This window comes from Phallusia mammillata, chromosome 7 (assembly GCF_965637545.1).
Source record: "Phallusia mammillata chromosome 7, kaPhaMamm4.hap1.1, whole genome shotgun sequence".
Lineage (NCBI taxonomy): Eukaryota > Metazoa > Chordata > Ascidiacea > Phlebobranchia > Ascidiidae > Phallusia > Phallusia mammillata.
In genome coordinates this window covers 9,021,742-9,043,821 of record NC_137258.1, presented here as the reverse complement: position 1 = coordinate 9,043,821, position 22,080 = coordinate 9,021,742, and the positions used below count along the sequence as shown (strand labels likewise).

Genomic DNA, 22,080 nt, shown 5'->3' with positions numbered 1-22,080 from the left:
GTTATTTGGTTTTATGGGGTTTATGAACAGATTTTCAAAAATTGTTGTTTCGGTGCAATTGGTTATTTGACTTATGTAGCAAAATCAAAGGTGTGATTTATTTGAATATTTGACTTATGTAGCAAAATCGTTAGCGTCAAAGACTGAAAGAATTGGTAAGGCAACCGACTAGAAGATGGAAGGAATTTGTACGATTGCTTTCTGCATGTGCTGTAGCAATCGATAAGTGGAAACAACATGTCAAATTAAACTGAATAAACTGTGATTGAAATAGTTAAAAATGGCAAATTGCTACATTCGTCCCAGAGCCTATGCCATTCCGGGATTTTCTAATTATATTGTTATCAAGCTTTTTTGGGCAGTGTTGCTGCTGTCAGTTCTTGGTCTTATTGTCATGGTTCTTTACTACTCGGACGATTTTGTCACGTTGTCGCCAAATTGGAAACAACGAAAATTAGTTGGTATTATACATTCAAGAGTTTTTGATCAAGTTACCAAGCCAACAGACAATGATGTTGTCAAAGCAATTTATGGATATACAACAATGCCACAGAACAATCATACTGACGAGAAGGCCAAAAACAGCAGTTTGCCACAGCTTCTTTCAGCTACCGTTGCTTTTCCCACAATTTCCCAGGACAATTCAACGTCAGATAATAATAACAGTGTCCATTCAGTGACGTTACAGACTGAAAAAAACATAGCTGCGTCAACAATACCCAGCTTCATTGAAGATAACGACTGTTTGCTATGGGTAGATACACAAACAAATTGGCAAGACGACGTTCAGCCACAAATAAAACTGGATCCAAACAAGTTTTTGTATCCTGGATTAATCTGGGGACCAAACAATCAAATCGTTGGCTTTTGGCAATCTGTTTATTTAGCTATACGACTAAACAGGTATGATAAAAAAAAAATAATAATAATTGTGAGAAAAAAATATGAAACAAGTTCAGACTGTGCTTTATGTTTTATACATTTGTATGGCCGAATGAAGTGCTGTTTCCAACAACCTCCAGTACATGCACGCTTGGTTTGCTTCAAGTCAGCAGTAACTTATTCGCCCTTTGTTAAATAGGACTTTGGTAATACCTCGCTTCAACGGACACGGCACTACTGGCGGAGGAATAATTCCAGCTTCCCAAAGAATAGAAGTTCAACGAATCCGTCGCCTAGTTTCTTCAATACCAGTTGAATCCTTTTCCAAGACATGCAACTTTTCTTTTGACGTTGTGTTACAGGTAGGTTATGTGTGCGTGGTTTGTTAATCCTTCTAGTCATAAAAAAAAAACTTTAAGCATTTGACCGAAGTTTTTGTTCACAAAACACATTCTTTGAGGTCTGTTTGGCCAGCACATATGCCACGGTTAATTATTAATCCCGACAATGCTTACGGGTAGTAACGGTCTCACATAGTGTCGCTCACTCTAAGCAAATATTGAAAGCATTTGCGAATTCCATTAAAACCAACTGTCTGATGTTAAACTGGCTGGTCTTAAAAGATGTAGACCTACACAACAGAGTCTCTTGTACAATTTGTGCATTTATTTACTCAGCAAAATGGGCAACTATATTTTCAGTTGTTTAAAATCCGAAAGCTACAATCCGACCGTGCTGATATGAACATCCAAAGTGTACGGTGTTGAACAAAACCGAGCCTCTCTCTATCACGTTGTGGTTATTCGTAATCGTTGCTTGTTTTTAGGCCCAAATATTACGTTCAGCCACCTTTGAACGCTTTAAGCATGACACGGGAATGGAAACTATGTACATCGACGATAAAAGAATTGTTAAGGAGATCGGTTCAACCCAGCTGCGCTTAACCGACGAAGATAACGTCAAAATTCCTAATATTCCAGCATTTCCACCGGCAAACTACCAACTGACGTATGCACCATGGATAACAGGCGAAACCGATGCCCTAAAAACCGCATTTAACACATCAGCAAGATGTGCTTTGTTCGCTGCACCGTTTAGTACAATCAAGGTCCAAATCACAGGTGGAGTTGCACTTCCTTTGCAAGGCAACAAACTTGATCCTTTACGTTTATCGAATGGGGAACTTTATTCAGCAGTTGTTAATAGTGTGAGGCGGCCCCTAGCTATTGTAAATGCTGTTGAGCGATATAGGAAGGAAGTTTTAGGGAACGAAACCTATGTCGCCGTGCATTGGAGGTACGACTTTAAAGATTGGGGTGGTTCGCGTTGCCGTCCTGACCATCCAAACAAGTATTCCAAAATGTGCGACGAATTGAGAAAAATCACACCTGAAGATGTGGCAAATGGAATTTTCACTTCGCTTAACAAGGCAAAAGTTAATCAATCAGCATGGAAACATGTCTACATTGCGTCACCTCCAGTATTAAGAGACTTTGCTGATCAAGTGGTGAAGGTTTTGCAAAAGCTCAACAGCAATATGGAAAATCCAGGAATACCTCTGGATACATTTTTAACGCAGCGCTATCAACCTTGCTGGAAGCGAGGAGAGTGGTCAAACGAACAAGAAATATTTTCGCTTGCTGAAATGGAAGTTTTAGCACAAAGCGAATGGTTCTTTTTTGCCGCTGGATCTACTTTTTCCAGTAACGTACGCCCAATGCGATGGCAGAAAAATCAGAATCGTAACGTTATCAAAAAATTTGAAAAATCCGTTTACGAAGTTGCCAAAGAAGCAATGATAAAACGAACAAACCTGGAATTGGTGTCACAGGGCTCATAGCATTTGACAGTTTGCGCACAATATAGTTTAAGTGAGGGTTTCCCGACTACAGCTTGTATCCTGTAGGCCTTTGGTATTGAAGTAAACATTTGCACCTTGCCAACACTGTGTTGGTAACGACTTTTTTGTTTTGTTAACATTACCTTTTGCATCAACTGATTTGGCTGCTATTGATGCGTGATGGATGATATTGTCCAAGTAAAATCCTACTGTTATGTTTTTTTTTTTCAATAAATACTCTGATTTTGCGGTTTCAAAATTCTGGCTAGTTTCATGCCTAGCGTGGGTTTTATGTTTGTCCCCTAGAATCTTTCGTTTCTGAACAAAACGCAAACTAGAATGTGGCTTAGGTTTATTGGCTTGTCGTCGTGTGCCCTGTTTTCGTCTGGGCAATGTCCAAATACAGACAGCTTGTAATAACATGTACAGTTTGAGTAGACGGCTGTGGGAACAACTTGGTGCTATGTGCGCTTTACTTAGCCAGCGGGCATTACTTAGCCAGTGTCAACAATCCGTTTGTCAGTCTTTACGACTTCATCAACATTGGTTTTCTTTGGCAAGCTACGCAGTAGTTCGTCGACATGGTGTAATGCGCAAGTGTTTAGTTGACAGGTCGTTAAAAATATTTGCTATTCGTTGAAGAATTGATTGACATAGAAAAGCAAGGTGAATTTGCTGTTGTATATTTTACAGCACCTGCTTTTCGAATTTGACATATAGATCGCACTAATTCTTTTCCACGCCATTTTCAATTTCCATCAATAACGTACATTTCCATATAAAGTCTACCGACATTGTATTGTGTACCATGTAGAACACAACAATATTTAAGGTTACGTAAAATCACTGAACCAAACAGAAGGGTGAAACTTGAAACAGTCAGTAAGAGGACCCATGTCTTCTCGTGTTTTGGATAACCACGTTTGGATTTATGCTTGTAATCCGTTGGGTCAAAATTGGTAAAATATTTTAAAAATATCTTTAACAATGTAAACAGTGTCAGTTTAGGTGCTGGTACTGCTTATATCGATTGTCAGTGATGTTCCTTCCGTCTCGTTCTATACATATACAAACCACCTCGTTTGTTTTGACTCCTCCATATGCATGGCTGTCACTTCCTTTTTCTACAGATTACGATAACACGTGCACATGTTTGCCCTGCCTATTTGCTGCTTGGTTGTGGAGCGCAGACCTTTGTCTATTAGAAATCTATCCTTTGTATTTGTGAGGTAATTGGGTAAAAACTGTTTACATTTAGTACTCTGAAAAAAACTTCTTATTAATATAAAGTTCTTTGCTTAAACACACACACAAAAAAAACAGATTATAAAAATTGTGGCTGCTTTTTGGGGTTAAGAGTTTCATTGAAAACTAAGAAAAAGTTCACAAAAAGAATAAAAAATTGTAAAAATTAAACGTTGGACTATTATAGTGTATGAAACATTTAACACGTTAAAATATTTGAAGTAAGACGTTTAAAAAATGTTTAAACTCTATGTTTTTATTGAACGCCTATTTCATTGATTTGGTGGATATTTAACCAACCGACCTGCTTCTGAAACATCTGCCCTAACAAAATTTTGAACTGTCCCAAGCATTTCTTTACGAAATAAAATCACATTTTTTGACCTATTGCTATGTCATTATCCCGGGATCTGGCATCTTTGTTATTGTCTGCAAGCCTCTTGTCTCTGCAATGAGGGCGGACTGCCGCGACTAAAAACAAACAAGTTATAGCTATGATAATATACCATAGCAAAAAATCATGAAAGAGCTAAAACTTAGGGACCAAACCTTGTCCAGAACCGCGTTAAAAAAAGCATTTAAAAATTTAGAAGACTGCTGTTTGTAAACTAATACATGTCAACAAGGTTGAGTTATTTGTTGATAACATTTGCAAACAAACTAAAAACCACAGTAGATGTTTTAAGTTGACAGTACAGCACTATCTAAGACCAGTTCGTTTCATCATAGCATTTTTGGCAATTTCGTAAACAGACTTTTCGAACTTCTTTTGATAATCTTTGTTTGGCTTTTTCTCCCAGCGCAGTGGTTGAACATTGCTTGAAAATGTTGAACCAGGCGCAAAGAAAAACCACTCGCTTTGTGCTAAAACTTCCATTTCAGCGAGTAAAAAGATTTCTTGTTCGTTTGACCACTCTCCTCGCTTCCAGCAAGGTTGATAGCGCTCCATTAAAAATGTATCGAGAGGTATTCCTGGATTTTCCACATAACTATTAAGTTTTTGCAAAACCTCCACCACTTTATTAGCAAAGTTTCTTAGTATTGGAGGTGACGCAATGTAGACATGTTTCCATGCTGATTGATTAACTTTTGCTTTGTTAAGCGAAGTGAAAATTCCATTTGCCACATCTTCAGGTGTGATTTTTCTCAATTCCTCGCACATTTTGGAGTACTTGTTTGGATGATCAGGACGGCAACGCGCACCACCCCAATCTTTAAAGTCGTACCTCCAATGCACGGCTACATAGGGTTCGTTTCGAAAAACAGCAGCTTTGTATCGCTCAACAGTTTTCACAACAGCTGGAGGCCGTCGGACGCTATCAACCACAGCAGAATAAATTTCCCTGTCTGTTGCGTTGAAAGATATGAGTTGACTGCTGCTGAGTGCCCTCGCTATGCCCTTTGGAGCATTGATAGCGATGGTATTAAACGGTGCCGAGTACAGACCACACTTAGCCGATGTATTGTAGGCCTTTCTGAGTACTTCGCGTTCACTTGCTAACCACGGTTCGTAAGTTAGTTGATATGTATTTGGTGGATATGCAGGAATGTTTATGGAGGGTATTTGTTCCTTGTCGGTTATTCGAAGCTGAGACGATCCTTTCTCGTTCAAATCTCTTGCTTCGTCAATATGCAAAATGTTCATCTTAGTGTCTTTTTCGAAATCCTTTAATGTGCTAGAGTGGGTTGTTTGTGCCTGTAGAAGTACAATTTTGTCATAATATCAAAGTATTTGTTACTAATATGATGTGAAGATAACCAGCGATCTTCCCCAAAAGACTGTGCGTTTTTTCAAGTTAAAATTCACACTTCAAGGCAGTGATTCTCAACCGAGGGTTCGCAGACCAATGAAACTTGTTTAAAGTCATTTTTCGTAAGTGACAAACCAAAATGCAATGTAACAATTAAACTCCATTGTGATACAACAGTAGACGTAAATTGTTGGTGGAAAATAACGTCACATCACAATGCAATGTGTCTTTCTTGCTGATTCCCGACGTCGCAACCCAAACAAAGGAATTAAACTTTTGGTCCTGGACCGAACGTAGTTGCTATATTATGCACCATGTGTTGGTTGCTTGTTAATGAAAAAAGGACAAAAATACCTAAAACTTAAAGGGGTCCGCAATTAAATAATAGTATCGAAAAGGATCCACTAAGGCAAAAAAGGTTAAGAACCACTGCTTTAAAACAATTATAACAAACCTGTAACACAACGTCAAACGAAGAATTGCAAATGTGTCGGAAAGATTCGAGAGAAATTGCAGATACAAAGTGACGAAGTCTTTCAACATCTATTCGTTGACTAGGAAGGATCGTCCCACCCCCAATAGTGTAGTGTGCATGAAAATACGGAACAACCAACGTTCTAAAACACAAAATAGGTCGTGTTTTCGCGGCTCCGACATCGTATTTACAAACTTTGCACGAATAAGCCCTAAGGCTGCAGCTTGGTTTATCAGAACATATACCACTACAACGAATAAAACAAGTGCGTTTTTAACTGTCCAAGTTATGTATCGTCACCTTTTACCAACCATTTGCGGAAACGGTTTAGTTTCTGTTTATGCGCTGTTTGTACTAACAAAATACTGGAACGCTGTATCCTGTTTTGAAATCATTGTTTATATCGGTACTAAATTATCAGGGTAGACTATGAGTGTAACTTAAATCATACCTATTTAGTCGCAATGCCAAGTAGATAGATTGCCAAAGCCCCACTATTTGGTTGTTGGGGCCCCAAATTAAACCCGGATATAAAAACTTTGTTGAATCCAACTTAATTTGAGGTTCCAAGTCGATATCCCATAGGTTTGGCTGCTTGTCCCAAAGCAAGCAATCCTGTTGCTCGCTTGACAGGAAGTCACGTAAATTTTCAATTGGTACTGTTTCCGGCCTTTGCTTTTGCATCATTGTTTTTTTGCTGAGTCCTGTCTTTGTTCCATCATCGAATGTTCTGTTTGCAAAAACTTTTAAAAGAGTGTCGTTCTGTTTTGAAGTTGGATATAAACTGCCATAAGATTGATTCAAGCCCCGAAACTGTTTCGGGGCTTTAATGTACGAGTTTTTAGCCGGTGTGATTGTTTTCCAATGCTTTCTTGTTCTCATTTCTTTCCTGTGGCTGACAATCATACCTATTGACCAAACAAGCGCCAATGCCAAGATCAGTTTAAGACATACAAATCCATTACTGATACAATGCAGCGTTCTACTGTATTGCTTGACTTTTTGTTGTATATCATGCATGGTAAAGAGGCCTAGTAGATAAGAAAGGAATTTTAGTCAAACTAACCGCAGACCATCCACAAAGCTTGAAGCCTTTAAAGCCAAAGGCACTAGACGACTTAGAACAGTTATGTGGTTACCGACGTGGAAAAAAAGGTTTTTGTGCTGTCTGAAAGTTTCAGTTTATTGGTCGAAACTAATAATGATTTATAGAGCTTTAAAAAAATGTTCAATTCAGCAAAGGTACTAAAATATTGTCCCTAAGTTAGAGTCTCAAATTGGGTCTAGTAGCATTTTAGTCGGCGAAATTATTCTTGCATAACCACCAACAAACATCCCTGCTAATATGATCTTTATGCCGAAAAATTGTCTTCTATTACTATGACAGTTCTGACTTATCATTTAAGTCACATATATCTATGTTACCATATCTAATGAAAAGACAACAAATATGGCTCGACTCGCATCCTAAACTGAAGACAGCAATATGTTTTTTTCTGTGCTTAAAACTCGTTGAACTTTGCAAAACGTCAAACGACAACGTTAATAACTATGTATAGATTTTGCTTGATTTGATTGTTTTGACTTACATAAGCCTCGTCCAACGACCCAACTCACATGTTTTGCAGTCATACCCTGAAATGTTCACAACAATCGCCTCAGGGTATTGGCGTAATACACCGCAATCACCAAGACTTGTAGTAGTTCAAATAGCAAAGAGTTCTTCAGAGATTCATGATGAAATTTGTTTATTTATTTGACGGTGCGAAATCGAACAATGGCGATTAAAAAATAAGGCTTAAATGCAATGCGTATACGCGGTTCAACAAAACTAGAGACGGGTATTGATGACAAGTATATGCCATTTAGTTTCGGTGTATTATAAACTTTGCAAAAATTTATTTGATAAGTCGCAAAAATTAATTTGATAAAATTCACACAAGTGTTCACACACATTAATATCACAGAAAATAAAACACCGAAAAAAATATTTGAAAGTATAAAAGTGACATTTAAGCAAAACACTCAAGTGGCCCCAGAGTAAGCCAACCGTTTTCGTTGCTGCTTTCCAGATCTCCAAACAAACCGGCTTTGAAAGGTAATTTACTTTTTTCTGTCAAATAACCTGAATCCTCAAGGGTGAGATGACCGCTGTTGGCATAGCAGTTGCAGGTTAGTAACGGGTTATAACAGGTACCTGTAAAGATGTCATTGCAATACCACAAATTTAAAAAAACAAAAAAATTGCGCAGTGTTTTAGAAACTCGAGTGGCTTTTTTCAAATACCTAACTCAAAACCCAAATTCGTTCAAACTTGATTTTACGTAGACTTGTTACCTCAAGATTTGACGTGGTTTGCCGAAAAATCCGGTAGAGTTAATAATGTGAGAACTCAAATCAAAAAGTAAAAAAATAAAGGTTAGGAACTTAGTTTTCTAGTTAGTTTTGTAATGTTATTTTTGTTATGAAGCCTAACTTAAATAGCCTTAACCGTCAGCATTTCACACACAAAATGCTTTGTAAACGTCACCTATCGATAAATCGCGTGAGTAGTAGCCCGAAAAAAAAATGTTTTTTTGCCAATTTTTTAACCAGTATTATATTAGCAACCTGGTCGATATCTTGCTGTTTTAGGGAAAAGAGTAACTTTTTGGTTAAAGTTTTTTTTTACTTAACTTTGTATGTGTTTTCTGTGTTAATCTTTCGTTGTTTTTACTAACCAGTGTGAATTCCGCGGGCAAACGTTACAATGATTTGTGACGTCACAATTGATAGCTAGTTTTTGTTCCATTGAGTGATGCCAATGTTGTAATTGTAACCAGTTTATCAGCCTGTTTTTTTCTAAATGATGTAATGTAAATGTAACAAAACACCAAGGCAAGGAATTGAAGTGGATCTGAACTGAATACTGTTCTTTTTTGGCTGCTAAAGCCAGCAAAATCAACGAATTTGGTTGACTTGAGCTGCCCCCTTTACACTGTGATGGTAAGTTTTAATGTGTAGTAGCTTATTTGCTAACTTAACAAAGTTATATTTGTTTAATAAAAAAGGTGAACTAAATTGATTAATTCTAGCAAAAAGGAGCTTAGTTTGACCGGAAAATTTGCCTACCAGTATCTCCACATGTACATGAATTAGGTGTAGTAGTTCCCCATGATTTCATTAAACTTCCATCTCGCGCAAGCCAGGCTCCATCATACAATGCCATACCTGAACATCGAACCTATACAATAGAGAATATATGGTACCGGTTATCTGTGATATTTTTACTCATCCAATATTCGTGACAAAGTTGGCCCAAGCGAGACATTGCTATGTTTGATACAGCATTAATAGGGAGAAATTACGCAGGTTTTACACCAAAAAAGTTCAACTGACAGAAAGTAATCTGTTTAGTGTGCAGTAACTTAAAAGGTTGGAAAACACTGCCTTATACTATGACATTTTTTGAAACAGCAGGCCCATTTGTGCCATAATCACGGTAAATCTACTAACACAAGAACTCACAGCACATGTTTGGTAAATACCGATAGATGTAAATACAAAGGTTTGGTAAATACCGATAGATGACGTAAAGAGCGCACTTATTTCAACTGACGATAACGCTGGGATAGGGTTAGAGACTAAATTTAACACTAAAAATTATGTTTTTAGGTTGCATTGTTCTTTTATTATGAAACCTTGGGCTAACCCTAATAGCCCTAACCGTCAGCATTTTTTTGACGGGGTTCGAACCCAGGACACTCCCGGGGACGAATCCCGATCAAGGTTTTTTATGCCTGTATAAGGGTCAGGCGCGCCGAACCATTCAGCCAAGTTTCACAAAATTACATTTAAAATAGTTGCGTGCGCCACCCACCGGAATTTAGCAAACCTGATGCTGTCTGTGTCAGTAGCTCTACCCATTATCATACGTTTACGTTAAATCAACCTTCGATAGGCGACCTACCTTTACGAACTGACGGCATGAGCTGGAAGCTTCGATCTCCAATGCGATTTGAGGAATTGTGTTGTTATAGTCGATATCGTAGCGATAACAACGTCTGGGATCGCACTGACCGAGAAGTTGAACTTCAGTGGTAGTGCTGTGCCCCATTACTGTCACTACATTACACATAAAACAAGAGCGAAAATTAGTGTCGTGCAGGCGGCTTAGAGCCTATTACCTAAGGTTTATCATGCTGCACAAAAAATAGTAAACTGGGGACATGAAAACAGATTCTGTACGCACATTATAAGCTTGTGTATAATTCTATTAATTTTATCAACATAGAAGGAAAGCTTCTTGAAATTTTTGTCACAATCAAACCTGTTTGACCAGAAAGGAAAGAGCAATACACAACGAAAGAGGACGTAAGAAGTGGTTCACGGTAGATGCGGTAATATCCAGGTATTTTTTCCTCTAAACTGTCGCACGTCTGTCGATCTGACAAATAATTGGCGGAATTAGCCCATGCAAATAGTTACAGAACAAGCACAAACTGAATACTCGTGCAATTGACGTAAAGGATTTGGGTGCAATTGTTGGATAGGTTTTCAAAACACGCCATTGGGTGTCGCTCGTCTCCGGTGCAGTTTTCAAGATGCAAAGTCTCCTGAGTTACAAAATAAAAATTACATAAAGATTAGGAACGTAAACTTCGATAAATGCAACTTATTTTGAAGCTTAACGACCACATTGAAGCCGAAACAGGCAGAAGCTTAATTTTTTTGGTGAAAATCTACCAGCACCAGCGCTCACACCAGACAAATTTGCTAAGTACTGTTGGATGGCGCAAAAAGCATTCGCGAATATTTAAAATGCTTTTGGTGTAAAAAATAAAAACATACATAAAAAATCCTTGATCGGAATTCGTCCCCGGCCCGGGAGCGTCCTTGGTTCGAACCCCGTGAAAAAAATATTTGTGTAAAAATAACTATTAGGGATGGGGTGAGGTTTCATAATAACAATAGCGATAAAAGCAACCTAAAAACTTAGTTCCCGTCGCTAAATTTAGTTCCTAACCCCATTCTAGTTTCACTGTAAAGTTAAGTAATTGCGCCATCCATCGGTATTTATCAAACTTTTCTATTGTAAAATAAATACAAAACAAATAGTCAAAAAATGCCCTAATCTATACCTAGTATAGTATTGGACTGTTTCATAAAAACAGATAAAAGCAGTAACTACTTTACTACTTTTACCGACAGCCCCTTACATGTTTGCTTTTTTGCAGAAACTGACGATGCCTATTTATTAAGGCGAAATATATATTTCTGTTATTAAAAGAAACGATTTATGCTTTTATCTGTTTTTATGAAACAGTCCAATACTATACTGATCAGAAGCAAGAATCTTTCTTTTATACATTTTATTGTCTGCGGGAGATTCGTTTAATAACAAAACTGTTTCAGCTAATCTATACCTGTTCATCTGCGGAGACCAAATCTGTATCTCCAACATACACATCCGCAACCAAATTTAGATATTTGCAAACAGCCCGCTGTGCTCCGATTTGCGCTGCCTGTGACTTGGGCTATTCAAACAAAATTATCATATTTAAAATAATTTACAAATTTATTACCTCGTAGTTTGATTCATACCTGACAAACCGTTCTCCAAATTGGACTATATAGCATTCTGTCATCATAAATTGCTAGATGTCCAAACTTTCCATTGCTCAACGCAAGAGGTGCTGTAACATATAGCAAACATATAGCGATTTTTCGATACATAGAACAACATCGCAGAGAAAACGCCATTCCAAATGTTTTGCCGAGTACCTCAACTGCTCAATTCATAGGGTACTTGAAATAGTAATAGCTGACATAAAAAGAATCATTGCCTGTTTGGACATTTAAAGAACCAGTAGCGTATCATACTGTTTTATCAAATAGGCTTATACAGATCTGATAAAGTATAAAACCAGCAACTTGGGAAGATAATTTTTCTTGCTTGCTTTTATGGTCTCTATTTATTGATTTCTTTTTTACCTGTGCATGAAATTAATCGACATGCAATCTCGTCGCTATAACTTCCATTACACGATTTGTGATCGGGAAGCACTCCCCAGCGACACGTTCGGCTTCTTTGCTTCTTGCCTGATCCACATTTGTTTGGGCCACAATCACTCCACGGTCCCCACTGCGACCAGTCTGTAACGATAAAAACACTAGTTGATAAACAAAGATTTGAAGTTTCAACCTGCAAAGCCTTTAGTCCATTATTCAGAACAAAAAAGCACACTTCCCTAGTCATTTGCAATACGCGACTTTTCCTCATGTAAAAAGCAACTGCTGGAACACTTTTGTTTTAATAATGAGACTAGCCTATTTGGTTTGCCAAAAATGCAGTTGTGTTGTTAAACATATTTTACACAAAAAATAGGCGAGTAACCAGTGGTGGGATTCAGCCGGTTCGCACCGGTTCAAAAGAACCGTTTAATGAAATTTTATGAGATCAGCGAACCGGTTAGCATTACTGGTTACTGTCACTAGACGTTTTGTAACAGAACCGGCTGAAAAATATGACTTTTGTGATAGAACCGGCTGACAAAAAAATGTAATCCCTCCACTGCGAGTAACCTACCCAAAGAGTTAAATTTGAATATTGATGGTATGTTAATGTGATCAAGTTGACTTACTGTTAGACATATAGCCTAACTCAACAATACATTGGCCTCAAGGTCCCCAATTTATGCGATACTGCTGTAACTTACGAGGGCAGTTCTGCTCCATGCAGAGTCGTACATCTTGTGATTGTCCAATGCACGACAACTTTCCAACATCTTCTTTACAAACTCGTGTCCTACTTTGTACTCCACCGCCACAAGTCGCTGAACATACACCCCAATACGACCAAGCTGACCACTGCTCCTGGAGATCTAAAAACATATTCATTATAAGAGAAAAAAGACACCACAAAATGTTTACAAAAATATTTTGCAATCGTAACGTGGCGGTACAGTTATTAAAAATCAATGACATTGGATTTTTGAAAATAATCACCTTGTAGTTCGTAATCGACCTTGACACATGCCGGTTTCAAACCATCCCCGTATTGTGGAGTGCACAAGTGACCAACTGGACACCTGTATGATGAACAAGGTCCTGTTTCAATGTGAGAAAGACTCTGGAAATGGAAAAAATAACGTTCCAATTTTTGGCAGTTTTGCCAGTAACCTATAGTTGAGCAATTGACACGAAAATGTAATTTTGAATTCTTCCATAGGGCTTGCAACGCAGCTGAACTGGTTTAGGCATCGCGCCAAAGTATGTGCATTGTTCATCAACACTTTGTTAAAGGCAAAAACCAGACCAATTTTACCAGTTCAAAAATAGATAACCTCGGGCGTAAGCAGAAGTGAATCTCTGGAATGGTATTGTGATCCTGGATACCGAATGAGCTTGTCGAATGTCGGAATCCAATTTCCATCATGTTGTAACCAGTCCTCTACTTCGACCATAGTCCTGTCCACATGATTTAGCTCACAAATGTTTTCTCCACTTAGGTAGTTGTACGACTTGCACCTATCAGGAAGAATTTAAACTGAGTAACAACGTCTACTACGTACATTGTAAATGTGGCAAATCGATTAATCTAGATCACTAATCACAAAAAATACCCGGTTGACTAGATTTTCCCAAAAACAAAAATGTTTTTGTACATCCAGTATGCATTTCCATGTCTTTCCTAATTAAACTTGTTACTTCACCTGAAGTCTTTGATGCAAAACAGGGCGCATTGTTCAAGGATGTAGGCAGTCGCTTGTCGGTAGTGGTGAAGAAAAAAACGAAAGTCAATCTCGCTGCGATCTGCATCGGGTTGCAAAATCCACGATCCTTTTGCCATCTTTATTTCAGATGTCGAATTACAGGATGTAGCCGTACAATTACAAACTCCAAGGGACAACACCAGTAAATTTACCAGACGCATTTTTAGATCCACCCGTTATAGACAGCTTTTACAACTGACTGACCGACCCGTGTTTTGCAAATTGTAGAGTACAGCTTAGCCTTAATATTAGCCGTCGTGATCGTCGTCAAAATACTAGGTCGGATGTTACAAAATACTACAGAATTGTGCGTGGGATTACAAAACAACAATACCTTGAAGTTCAACTGCTGGTCTATATTAATATTTTATAGCGCGACGATTGTCAATGTGCTTAAATATAGATTCAGTTTGAAAGCTAGTATGGATTAACTTGAAGGCGGATTCAAAATGATAATCGGTTAACTGTAAATTTTTGGGGCGGGGCTCTTAGCTTTATTAATCGCTGAGTTCTTAAGTCCAATATCCCAGTAAGTATTTGGGTCACGTAATAAAAAATACGTTGTTTTTTCGGAGTGAATTCTTTCTGATTGAAAAAATATGACTTGTGGTTGGACCCTTTCCGCCACGTTCGGAAAAAAACTTTCCTAATGTAGAACTTTTCTTGCAATAAAAGTTAACACTCGAGATTAAGGCACACGTTTTTTTATTGACAACCATTGGTAATTATATTCGGCTTGACAATATGGTGTAAAATTAAACATACTGTTACGAAAAAACCAAAGTCGGTTGGACAAACTTAATTTCAGAAGAGGATATCAGTAGAAACAATTACACACTGAATTGGTTTTCGTGTAAACCAACACCAGCAGCAGGAAAAAAACATGGCACCGTTTTTGAAATTTCGAAAACAAACAAACAGTATTTCGCTTTTTGTATATACTGGCCGTTTGACAAAATTCTGTGGTTAGTAAAAGCAAAAACTTTTTTAAAAGCAATAAATTCACTTGAAACAAAAAAAATAAGTAGAAACATTTTTTAAAATTAGGTCATCACCAATTTGTATCCAAACAGATGCAGTAAGGTGAAAAAACACCTCACCATGGAACTCAAATCTTGTTAGGTTTGCGGTAAACTGGCAGAGTACCATTTTATTCGTGGCACATATTGCGGGCAAACGACAAAAAAGTCAAAAAATGCTGGTTAATTAAACTATCAACTTTTATACAGTGTGATTCGATCCGCAGAAAATACTTTTTTGAGGCAAGTCTGTGTTGAAGAAAGTTACATCGACGTTGACATGAGTTTTATCTGGTTCTACGTTTTTCTCTTCCACAATATGGCTTATTGTAATGAGTATTCAAATTCCTAATTAATTCGCATCTAGTGCAGGAACTTGGCCGAATGGTCTGGCGCGCCTGACCCACATACAGACATGTAAAAAAAAACTTGATCGGGATTCGTCCCCGGGAGTGTTCTGGGTTCGAACCCCGTGAAAAAAAATCGCGTCTAGGCATAACAAAAAATTGACAGATATAACTGTGATCAAAAATATTTTTGCTGTTGCATATAGTAACAAAATGTACATTGTTTTTTGTCACGTCGAAAAGTTAGTCTGACCCTGAATTACACTAAACAACGCATAGCTAAATTATCAATTGCGTAGAACAGGCACTTTTGTTGACAAGCGAACTTCGTTTGAGGTTAAATAGCTTTCATGCTTTCGACGCCTAGTTTTTCTCCCATTTCGTTCTAAAAAAAGCAAATATTACACTTAAATTCCATGCAAAAAAACAAACTGCCTACCATGTGTTTGACGATATTTTGCGGATATGGGATTCCACCTAATGAATCACATTTGGTCATGTGACTTCGTTCCGGATCACCGGCCACAAGCACGGGTTTTTTAGGGTCGCTTGGATTAAGGTCTCGTTGCAAATCCATTAAATCCTGCATGCGATTTTCGAAGCCCGGGCAAAACGCGTTCGGGTCAACAGCGATAAAGCATTGGCCCTGTCGTGTACAAATATTGAACTTTGCGTTGGTGTTTGCATAAGGCTTTCACAACAATTACGTGCAAATTTCAGTAGATAAAAAAGTTTTACTTGTCAATTTTTTTTAGTACGTAAGGGTATGGGTATTTTGGCTTTAAGGTTATATTGTTAAGTTTTGTGTAAATTTTACCAGGTCTGCAATGCGTTCTGTTGTCCCCCATTTTCGTATGTTTGGGCCAAATCCTGCTCCTGCCAAAATTCCACACATCACCTCAACCATCATGGCAAGACCATAACCTGCAAAACACAAGGTACAGTCAATATTACAATACAAACTCAAGGCATGTTAAAAAAAATACAGTATATAACTAAACAATGGGATTAAACAGGGATGCTAAAATTATGAACAACATGTAAGCCCAAATCTAATAAAAATAATAGTATAAGGTAACTTTGTCAACTGAAAGACTCTGAAAACACATTCCTTAACACATTGAAATGGTTTTAGGTATGCAGTCAGTTTCAGTGAGTTAAAAAACAGAACATGTAATTAACATCAATGAGTATAAGTTGCTCCACCAGTATTACCTTTGTAACCACCGCTTTGCTCTGATCCACCAAGTGGAAGCAGCCCACCTCCTTGCAAAACCTTACTAGGGTCATTGGTTTCGACACCATTTGGATCTGCACCCCAGCCTGTGGGGATTGCTTCATTCTTTCTATTTACACAATGGTAAATGTTTAATCCGAGAAAAAAATTGAACTTTGTGTCAAGTCAGCAAACATCATATTTTATGTTTTGACAACTATTGTCACCCCAAATCATGCAAAAATTGTTTGTAATTGATGCCTTCATGCAGAATACTCTCGCTTTTAAATTAGGCAGCACATCCAAAATAAGGCATTTGGTTAATTATGTTTTCATCACAAACATAATAACCTCTTAAAAAACATAGTTTACATGTAGGATACTTTGGCAACTGATCAAGGCGTCATCATTATTTTTGCCTAAACACTGGATGAAAAAGGTACATGGTTATGGCAATAAGCCAGTATGTTTATCAGAAACATGCAAGTATTAATTTAATGAAATCAAACCATTAAAAGAAAATCATTCCAGATATGCAAACTGAAAAAGTTCAATAACTTGGGACCAGGAATATCTAAGCCAGGGGTGCACAATACTCAACAAGAATGTTAAAAGTGACATGCAGTAGGTTAAATAAGTAAAACTATTATATGTTAGAATTTATTATGCATCGATTTGTGTCTTCAAATAATGTTCCTACATAATAGCTTTATACTTGTTACTGCATAATATCCATTGTGTATGTTTATTGAGTTAAAACATGCTCATTGTTTCATTAACTCAACAGACCATAAACCACCAAGATCCCAAACTCCTAGATGGTATAAACATCTAGGGCACACTTCCTTATTTGACTTGTGCACACCTGGTCTATGCAAAGCAGACAAACCTAGCAGATACTTCTACTTTGCCATATGCTACAGTGGTGGTTGCCATGTCAAGGACAAAGGCTTTTCCATCACTTGATGGTGCAGCACATGAGATAGGATTTGAACCAAGTGATTGTGCCGTCGCTCTAGTGGTGAATAGGCATGGCGTTGTGTTTGTAAAACTAAAACCCTTTTCAAAATGGAACAAAATACATTAGTATGGAAATGTCAAAACTTGCAGAAATACACTAAGCTACAACTGGCTCAAATGCTTTGCACTTGACATGGCCCTCAGCAGAAGAATGAAAAAATATTTTTTCAATCAATTTCATGTTGGTGATTAAGCAAGCAATATGTAATTTGTACCTTGCTACACCACATGCCAATATTCACAAAAGTTTTGTTTAAGCCTAATAACACACCAAAAAGATTTTTTAGAAACTCTAGATTGGACTGACCTTTGTTGCAATTCTATTTTGCCAACTGCTACAGTAGAGGTTGCCATGTCAAGAACAAAACTTTTGCCAGATTTGGCAGGTGCAGCAAATGCCACGGGATTTGTACCAAGAGTGGCTGTTTTAGCTCTGGTAGGGACCACAAAGGGTGATGTATTGGTCATGGACATACCCTGGACAAAAATTTGCGAATACACTACCACATCTTGGTACCATATAAAATAAAGTTGCCACATATCTTTGTATTATCTGGGAAACTTACAATCAGGCCCTGGTTTGATGCCATCAAAGCGTAATATCCTGCAATACCATAATGGTTGGATTGACGAGCTGCCACCCAACCAACTCCAGCTTCTTTTGCTTTCTACAAATACAAACATGTTGTTGCTTTAAAAAACAATTAAATGGTGCATTGGCCTTACATTGCAAAACTAGGAGGCAAAAAACAGCAACAAAAGTGGTTCGAAACAAAAGTTGTACAGTAAAAAAGGCTCATCCATGGCAATTAACCTTTATTGCAAGGTCCATACAAAATGTTCCTACTGCTGGTCCAAGCAGGTTTCTTCCATCAACCATTGCAGTGGCAGCGGTTTCCTTTTCTACTTTTGGATCTCCTTCCGTGGAGGTAATCTGAGTCTTCAAGTCATTCACATACATTTCTGGAGAGAAAGGGTTTTACTAGACTTAGTTTATTCACTAAATATTATGCACCTAAGAAAAACATAATTCTAATACATTACACTTTTCTAAAATTTGAAAATATTGCAATTACCAAGTCTGTTAAGTCCATGACTGAAGTGGCCTCTGTAATCAGCAGTCACCAGTAATTCGGCCATATCATTTGCATGATTGTTTGAAGCTCCAGCTGCTGTTATGCAGTTCTTTACAAAGGCTTTTGCTGATTGCATGGGTATGCAAAGTGTTTCACTGTAAAAAAACATTTTTTGTAAAGATGTGTAAACAAGATGGTAAGGTTTATTACATAAATAAACCAAGGAATATAAAGTAAATGTGAATGTTGTTTATGTTAAAAGTTGTATCAGTCTGTTGAAATACTGGTACCTTTTAGCAGATTCCATGTTGGAATAACAAGCTCTTACAATTTTCACCAATCTTTTTGCTTGATATCTGTTCACAGCATTTTGAGTCAATACAAATATACTCATTTTACTATATTGTTGATTATAACATTATACCTACCTAAAGCAACATGTACAAGCAACACAATATTTAGTGATGAATAACAACTACACATTTTAAACCGTAACACAAAAGTATCAGGAACTTTTACAAACACAAAAAATGCACAGGTAAACACAATCTCTACAAAACTGGAAATCATCATTAGTTGCATAAGACAAGATGCAAAATACTCAAATAGTTGATTTAGAAAGAAACACATACAGTATGTAGAAAAAAATGTTACACATAAGAGACAGGATTAGAAAAATCTGCATGCCATACTTCTGTTCACAAGACATTATAAAACTACAGATTCTTGGGGTATGAATTTAAAAGTACAGTTCACATAGCCTACAGTTTGAAAATAAGTGCAAAATTTAATGCAAACAAGTAACTAAACAATTTACAAAAATGTGCTTTGGGCAAGTGAAACATAGAACTTTGCTTCTTCACAAGGGCTGTGATGTAGTCTGGCATATGTCCTTGCATTAGAAATGATTTTTTGTCTAAGGGGGTCATTGTTAAGTAGGTTCTTTGCCTGATTAACAAATCCACCACCATTACGAAATAAAAAACCATTGTACCCATCAGTAATAATTGACTTGTTGCTTGGTATATCTCTCGCTAAGACAACAACCCCAATGGACATGGCTTCCAGTATGGCTGATGACATTCCTTCACTCAGTGATGTATTAATAAGTGCATAAAATACTCCATCAGAAAGTAAGCCAAGGAAATGCTCTTTGGTCAATGCGGGAAAATGTTGAACTACATTTCCATTGCTGTCATTAATCCAAGTCTCCACATCATAGTCACTGCTTGGTTGACCCTTTATTGATGAGACAACAGCCCTTTTTCTGAACTTCTTTTGCAACCATTGTGTTGCTAAACTAGTTGTAGTTTGCAACTTATCCAACTGCATTAAAAACTGAGAGCTGAAATCTTTATCCATTATGCTTCCAAGAATTAAAAGTCTTACATCTTGAACATGACGAATAGAAGAAGCCCAGTCCATAAAGTCTTTGGCTACAAAAAGTGGATCTTTTACATGCCGAATAGAGCATGGTAAAACAAAAATGATTGGTTTCTTTTTGGGAAAAAATGGTTTGTACTGGAAAGAACTCATTTTATTGGAGCACAGATCAAACAAGTCATAGTCTAAGCCTTGTGCTTTTACTAGAACCAGCGCAGAAGGAGATAATTCCGTTGCAGCAAATTTCAGATCTTTAGTAAATGCAATAGAGAAGGCTGCCCCCTCAATGCACTTTTTAATTATGATACATTTTTGTTTATTTTTGATATCTTCATTTAAGTCAGTTCCACCAAAAACCAAACCATACCGCACCCTCAACTTACAGTTCTTATTGCAGGAACAAATAACAAAACATCCACTTTTATAAGCGTGCAACAAAAGAATGCCATGGCTTTGAGTTTCATTTACAATCTGGTTTACTCTTGTTACATTGCATAGTTCATTGTTTTTGCACAATTGTGAAACACTGCACAGAGATGTATTTATGTTGTTCTTAGAAAAGTGTGCCTGTAATCGACCAACTGTGGATAAATTACCAGTGGAAGGAATAGTTGGTGAAATTAAAAGCACACTTAAAGTTTTAGACATGATTCAAGTTAAAACAATTGAAAATGTGATCAATAGTCATCATAATGTGATAGCAATAATACAGTTTTAACTAATTACTAAACGGTTTATAATTAGCACACAAAATTAATTATTGACAGACAATAAACTGCATTAGAAAAACGGTTCTAAAATACAAGTGCACAAACAAATCAGTACCCAATTACAATACATGAAATTTCAAATACGCACATAGAAAATAAAAAGTGACTATTACTTTTATTGGGTTCTGCCGCCCAAACAAAAAACAACCATCAATGTTTATTCAAGCATGTATCGAAATGCCGTTTGCTGAACCAAACAAAAAGTTTAGAATAATAAGACAGGTAAGATAAGTTTTGCCTAATAAACTTTTGTTAACCAAACCTTCTGAAAACGCAATTAACCTTTTGTTAGTAACTTTGACCCAAGTAAAAAAAAACTGCGAAAATGTTAACGTGAAATTCAGCGGACGTCAGCAAATTATTCTTTTGGGACACCCCCCGAACAAATACAACGTTTGTATTTTACGGTTGAGTAAACACAAGATTTAGGTAGTTACGATTATTTGGTTTGGTGTTAAAATATCTTTTAACTTGCAAAAGTGAAACAAAACTTGCTAAGTGAAAACTGCTAAATTAGGCTAATTAAACCCTGGCGTTGCCTGGTCTAAAATGGAACGGTAAAATTATGCCAAGTTTAAAAAAAAAATTATACCTTACGTTTCAAAGTATGATGGAACTATGTTCATTATGGGTCCCCTTCCCTGAAGGGGACACATGTTGTTTTTGTCCGTATTTTTTTTTTCTTTTTTTCCGTCTAACGCGGATTTGTTCCCACGTTTTGGTCAAGAAAGAATGGTTCAAACTTTTTCAAATTTACACACATTGCAGATATTGGTCTAAAGATGGTCCATGTGAATTTTGACCCCGTTTGATCCCTCGGTTCACCCACAGGCCCCCGAAACGTAAAATTTTTAACGCTGGTTTGTAATGCTCGTGTGGTAAAGAAAAAGTGCTTCAAATTTATTCAAATTTGGACATATGTTAGTTATTAATCTGAACTTGATCCTCCAGAAGTTTAACCCCGAATCACCCAGCGATTCACCCACAGGCCCCCGAAACGTAAAATTTTTAACGCTGGTTTTTATCGCTCGTGTGGTAAAGAAGGAGTGCTTCAAATTTATTCAAATTTGGACATACGTTAGTTATCAATCTGAACTTGATCCTCTAGAACAGGTGTGGCCAACACGTCGATCGCGATCGACTGGTCGATCGCCTGCTTTTGACTGGTCGATCGCCACTAAATTCTCCACAACTAATCAAACGCTTATTAATTGAAAAACAAATTAAATATTATAAAACAGCACTTCTGTCATTTTGAAACAACGCACACATGTGTAATAAGACAATACCTAAGTAATTGTC

The 22,080-nt window shown here is 37.2% G+C and overlaps 4 protein-coding genes across 5 annotated transcripts; 1 reads left to right on the top strand and 3 right to left on the bottom strand.

The window, feature by feature from the left end:
* Positions 1 to 25: 25 nt before the first annotated feature.
* Positions 26 to 3,144, top strand: LOC145238665 (uncharacterized). The gene is made up of 3 exons (XM_080101904.1): positions 26 to 903; positions 1,082 to 1,244; positions 1,709 to 3,144. Exons 1-3 carry the CDS (start codon positions 281 to 283, stop codon positions 2,720 to 2,722), a joined length of 1,800 nt encoding a protein of 599 aa, XP_079958030.1. The 5' UTR covers positions 26 to 280; the 3' UTR covers positions 2,723 to 3,144.
* A 1,450-nt stretch (positions 3,145 to 4,594) lies between these two features.
* On the bottom strand, positions 4,595 to 7,611 carry LOC145238666 (uncharacterized). The gene is made up of 3 exons (XM_080101905.1): positions 6,645 to 7,611; positions 6,173 to 6,335; positions 4,595 to 5,663 (listed from the first exon to the last, which is right to left on the bottom strand). Exons 1-3 carry the CDS (start codon positions 7,211 to 7,213, stop codon positions 4,668 to 4,670), a joined length of 1,728 nt encoding a protein of 575 aa, XP_079958031.1. The 5' UTR covers positions 7,214 to 7,611; the 3' UTR covers positions 4,595 to 4,667.
* A 325-nt stretch (positions 7,612 to 7,936) lies between these two features.
* LOC145238476 (uncharacterized) lies at positions 7,937 to 19,087 on the bottom strand. 2 transcript variants are annotated; one of them, XM_080101672.1, is made up of 20 exons: positions 18,916 to 19,087; positions 18,626 to 18,780; positions 18,364 to 18,512; positions 18,116 to 18,217; positions 17,419 to 17,588; positions 16,529 to 16,659; positions 16,131 to 16,237; positions 15,753 to 15,959; positions 13,888 to 14,024; positions 13,519 to 13,702; positions 13,181 to 13,304; positions 12,892 to 13,056; positions 12,167 to 12,328; positions 11,777 to 11,868; positions 11,599 to 11,709; positions 10,683 to 10,788; positions 10,503 to 10,619; positions 10,143 to 10,297; positions 9,305 to 9,416; positions 7,937 to 8,390 (listed from the first exon to the last, which is right to left on the bottom strand). In XM_080101672.1, exons 1-20 carry the CDS (start codon positions 19,017 to 19,019, stop codon positions 8,206 to 8,208), a joined length of 2,775 nt encoding a protein of 924 aa, XP_079957798.1. In that variant the 5' UTR covers positions 19,020 to 19,087; the 3' UTR covers positions 7,937 to 8,205. The 2 variants fall into 2 exon arrangements, with proteins under 2 accessions (XP_079957798.1, XP_079957797.1); XM_080101671.1 differs by lacking the exon at positions 17,419 to 17,588 and adding an exon at positions 17,857 to 18,026 and having other exon boundaries at positions 7,939 to 8,390.
* On the bottom strand, positions 19,054 to 21,153 carry LOC145238477 (glycosyltransferase 1 domain-containing protein 1-like). The gene has a single exon (XM_080101673.1). The coding sequence runs from the start codon at positions 20,654 to 20,656 to the stop codon at positions 19,439 to 19,441; it is 1,218 nt and encodes a 405-aa protein (XP_079957799.1). The 5' UTR covers positions 20,657 to 21,153; the 3' UTR covers positions 19,054 to 19,438.
* Positions 21,154 to 22,080: the final 927 nt, after the last annotated feature.

What these genes read in the sequence shown, in the direction of transcription:
- LOC145238476 (XM_080101672.1), bottom strand. Translation starts at nt 19,019, where the DNA reads ATGAGTATATTTGTATTGACTCAAAATGCTGTGAACAGATATCAAGCA. An exon ending in GCAAAGCGGTGGTTACAAAG is followed by an intron (nt 16,238 to 16,528) that starts GTAATACTGGTG and finishes TGTGTTTTGCAG; the next exon opens with GTTATGGTCTTGCCATGATG. An exon ending in TTTGGAGAACGGTTTGTCAG is followed by an intron (nt 11,710 to 11,776) that starts GTATGAATCAAA and finishes TTGTTTGAATAG; the next exon opens with CCCAAGTCACAGGCAGCGCA.
- LOC145238477 (XM_080101673.1), bottom strand. Translation starts at nt 20,656, where the DNA reads ATGTCTAAAACTTTAAGTGTGCTTTTAATTTCACCAACTATTCCTTCC.
- LOC145238666 (XM_080101905.1), bottom strand. Translation starts at nt 7,213, where the DNA reads ATGCATGATATACAACAAAAAGTCAAGCAATACAGTAGAACGCTGCAT. An exon ending in TTGGCATTGCGACTAAATAG is followed by an intron (nt 6,336 to 6,644) that starts GTATGATTTAAG and finishes TTTGTGTTTTAG; the next exon opens with AACGTTGGTTGTTCCGTATT. An exon ending in CGTTTGACGTTGTGTTACAG is followed by an intron (nt 5,664 to 6,172) that starts GTTTGTTATAAT and finishes GTACTTCTACAG; the next exon opens with GCACAAACAACCCACTCTAG.
- LOC145238665 (XM_080101904.1), top strand. Translation starts at nt 281, where the DNA reads ATGGCAAATTGCTACATTCGTCCCAGAGCCTATGCCATTCCGGGATTT. An exon ending in TTAGCTATACGACTAAACAG is followed by an intron (nt 904 to 1,081) that starts GTATGATAAAAA and finishes TTTGTTAAATAG; the next exon opens with GACTTTGGTAATACCTCGCT. An exon ending in CTTTTGACGTTGTGTTACAG is followed by an intron (nt 1,245 to 1,708) that starts GTAGGTTATGTG and finishes GCTTGTTTTTAG; the next exon opens with GCCCAAATATTACGTTCAGC.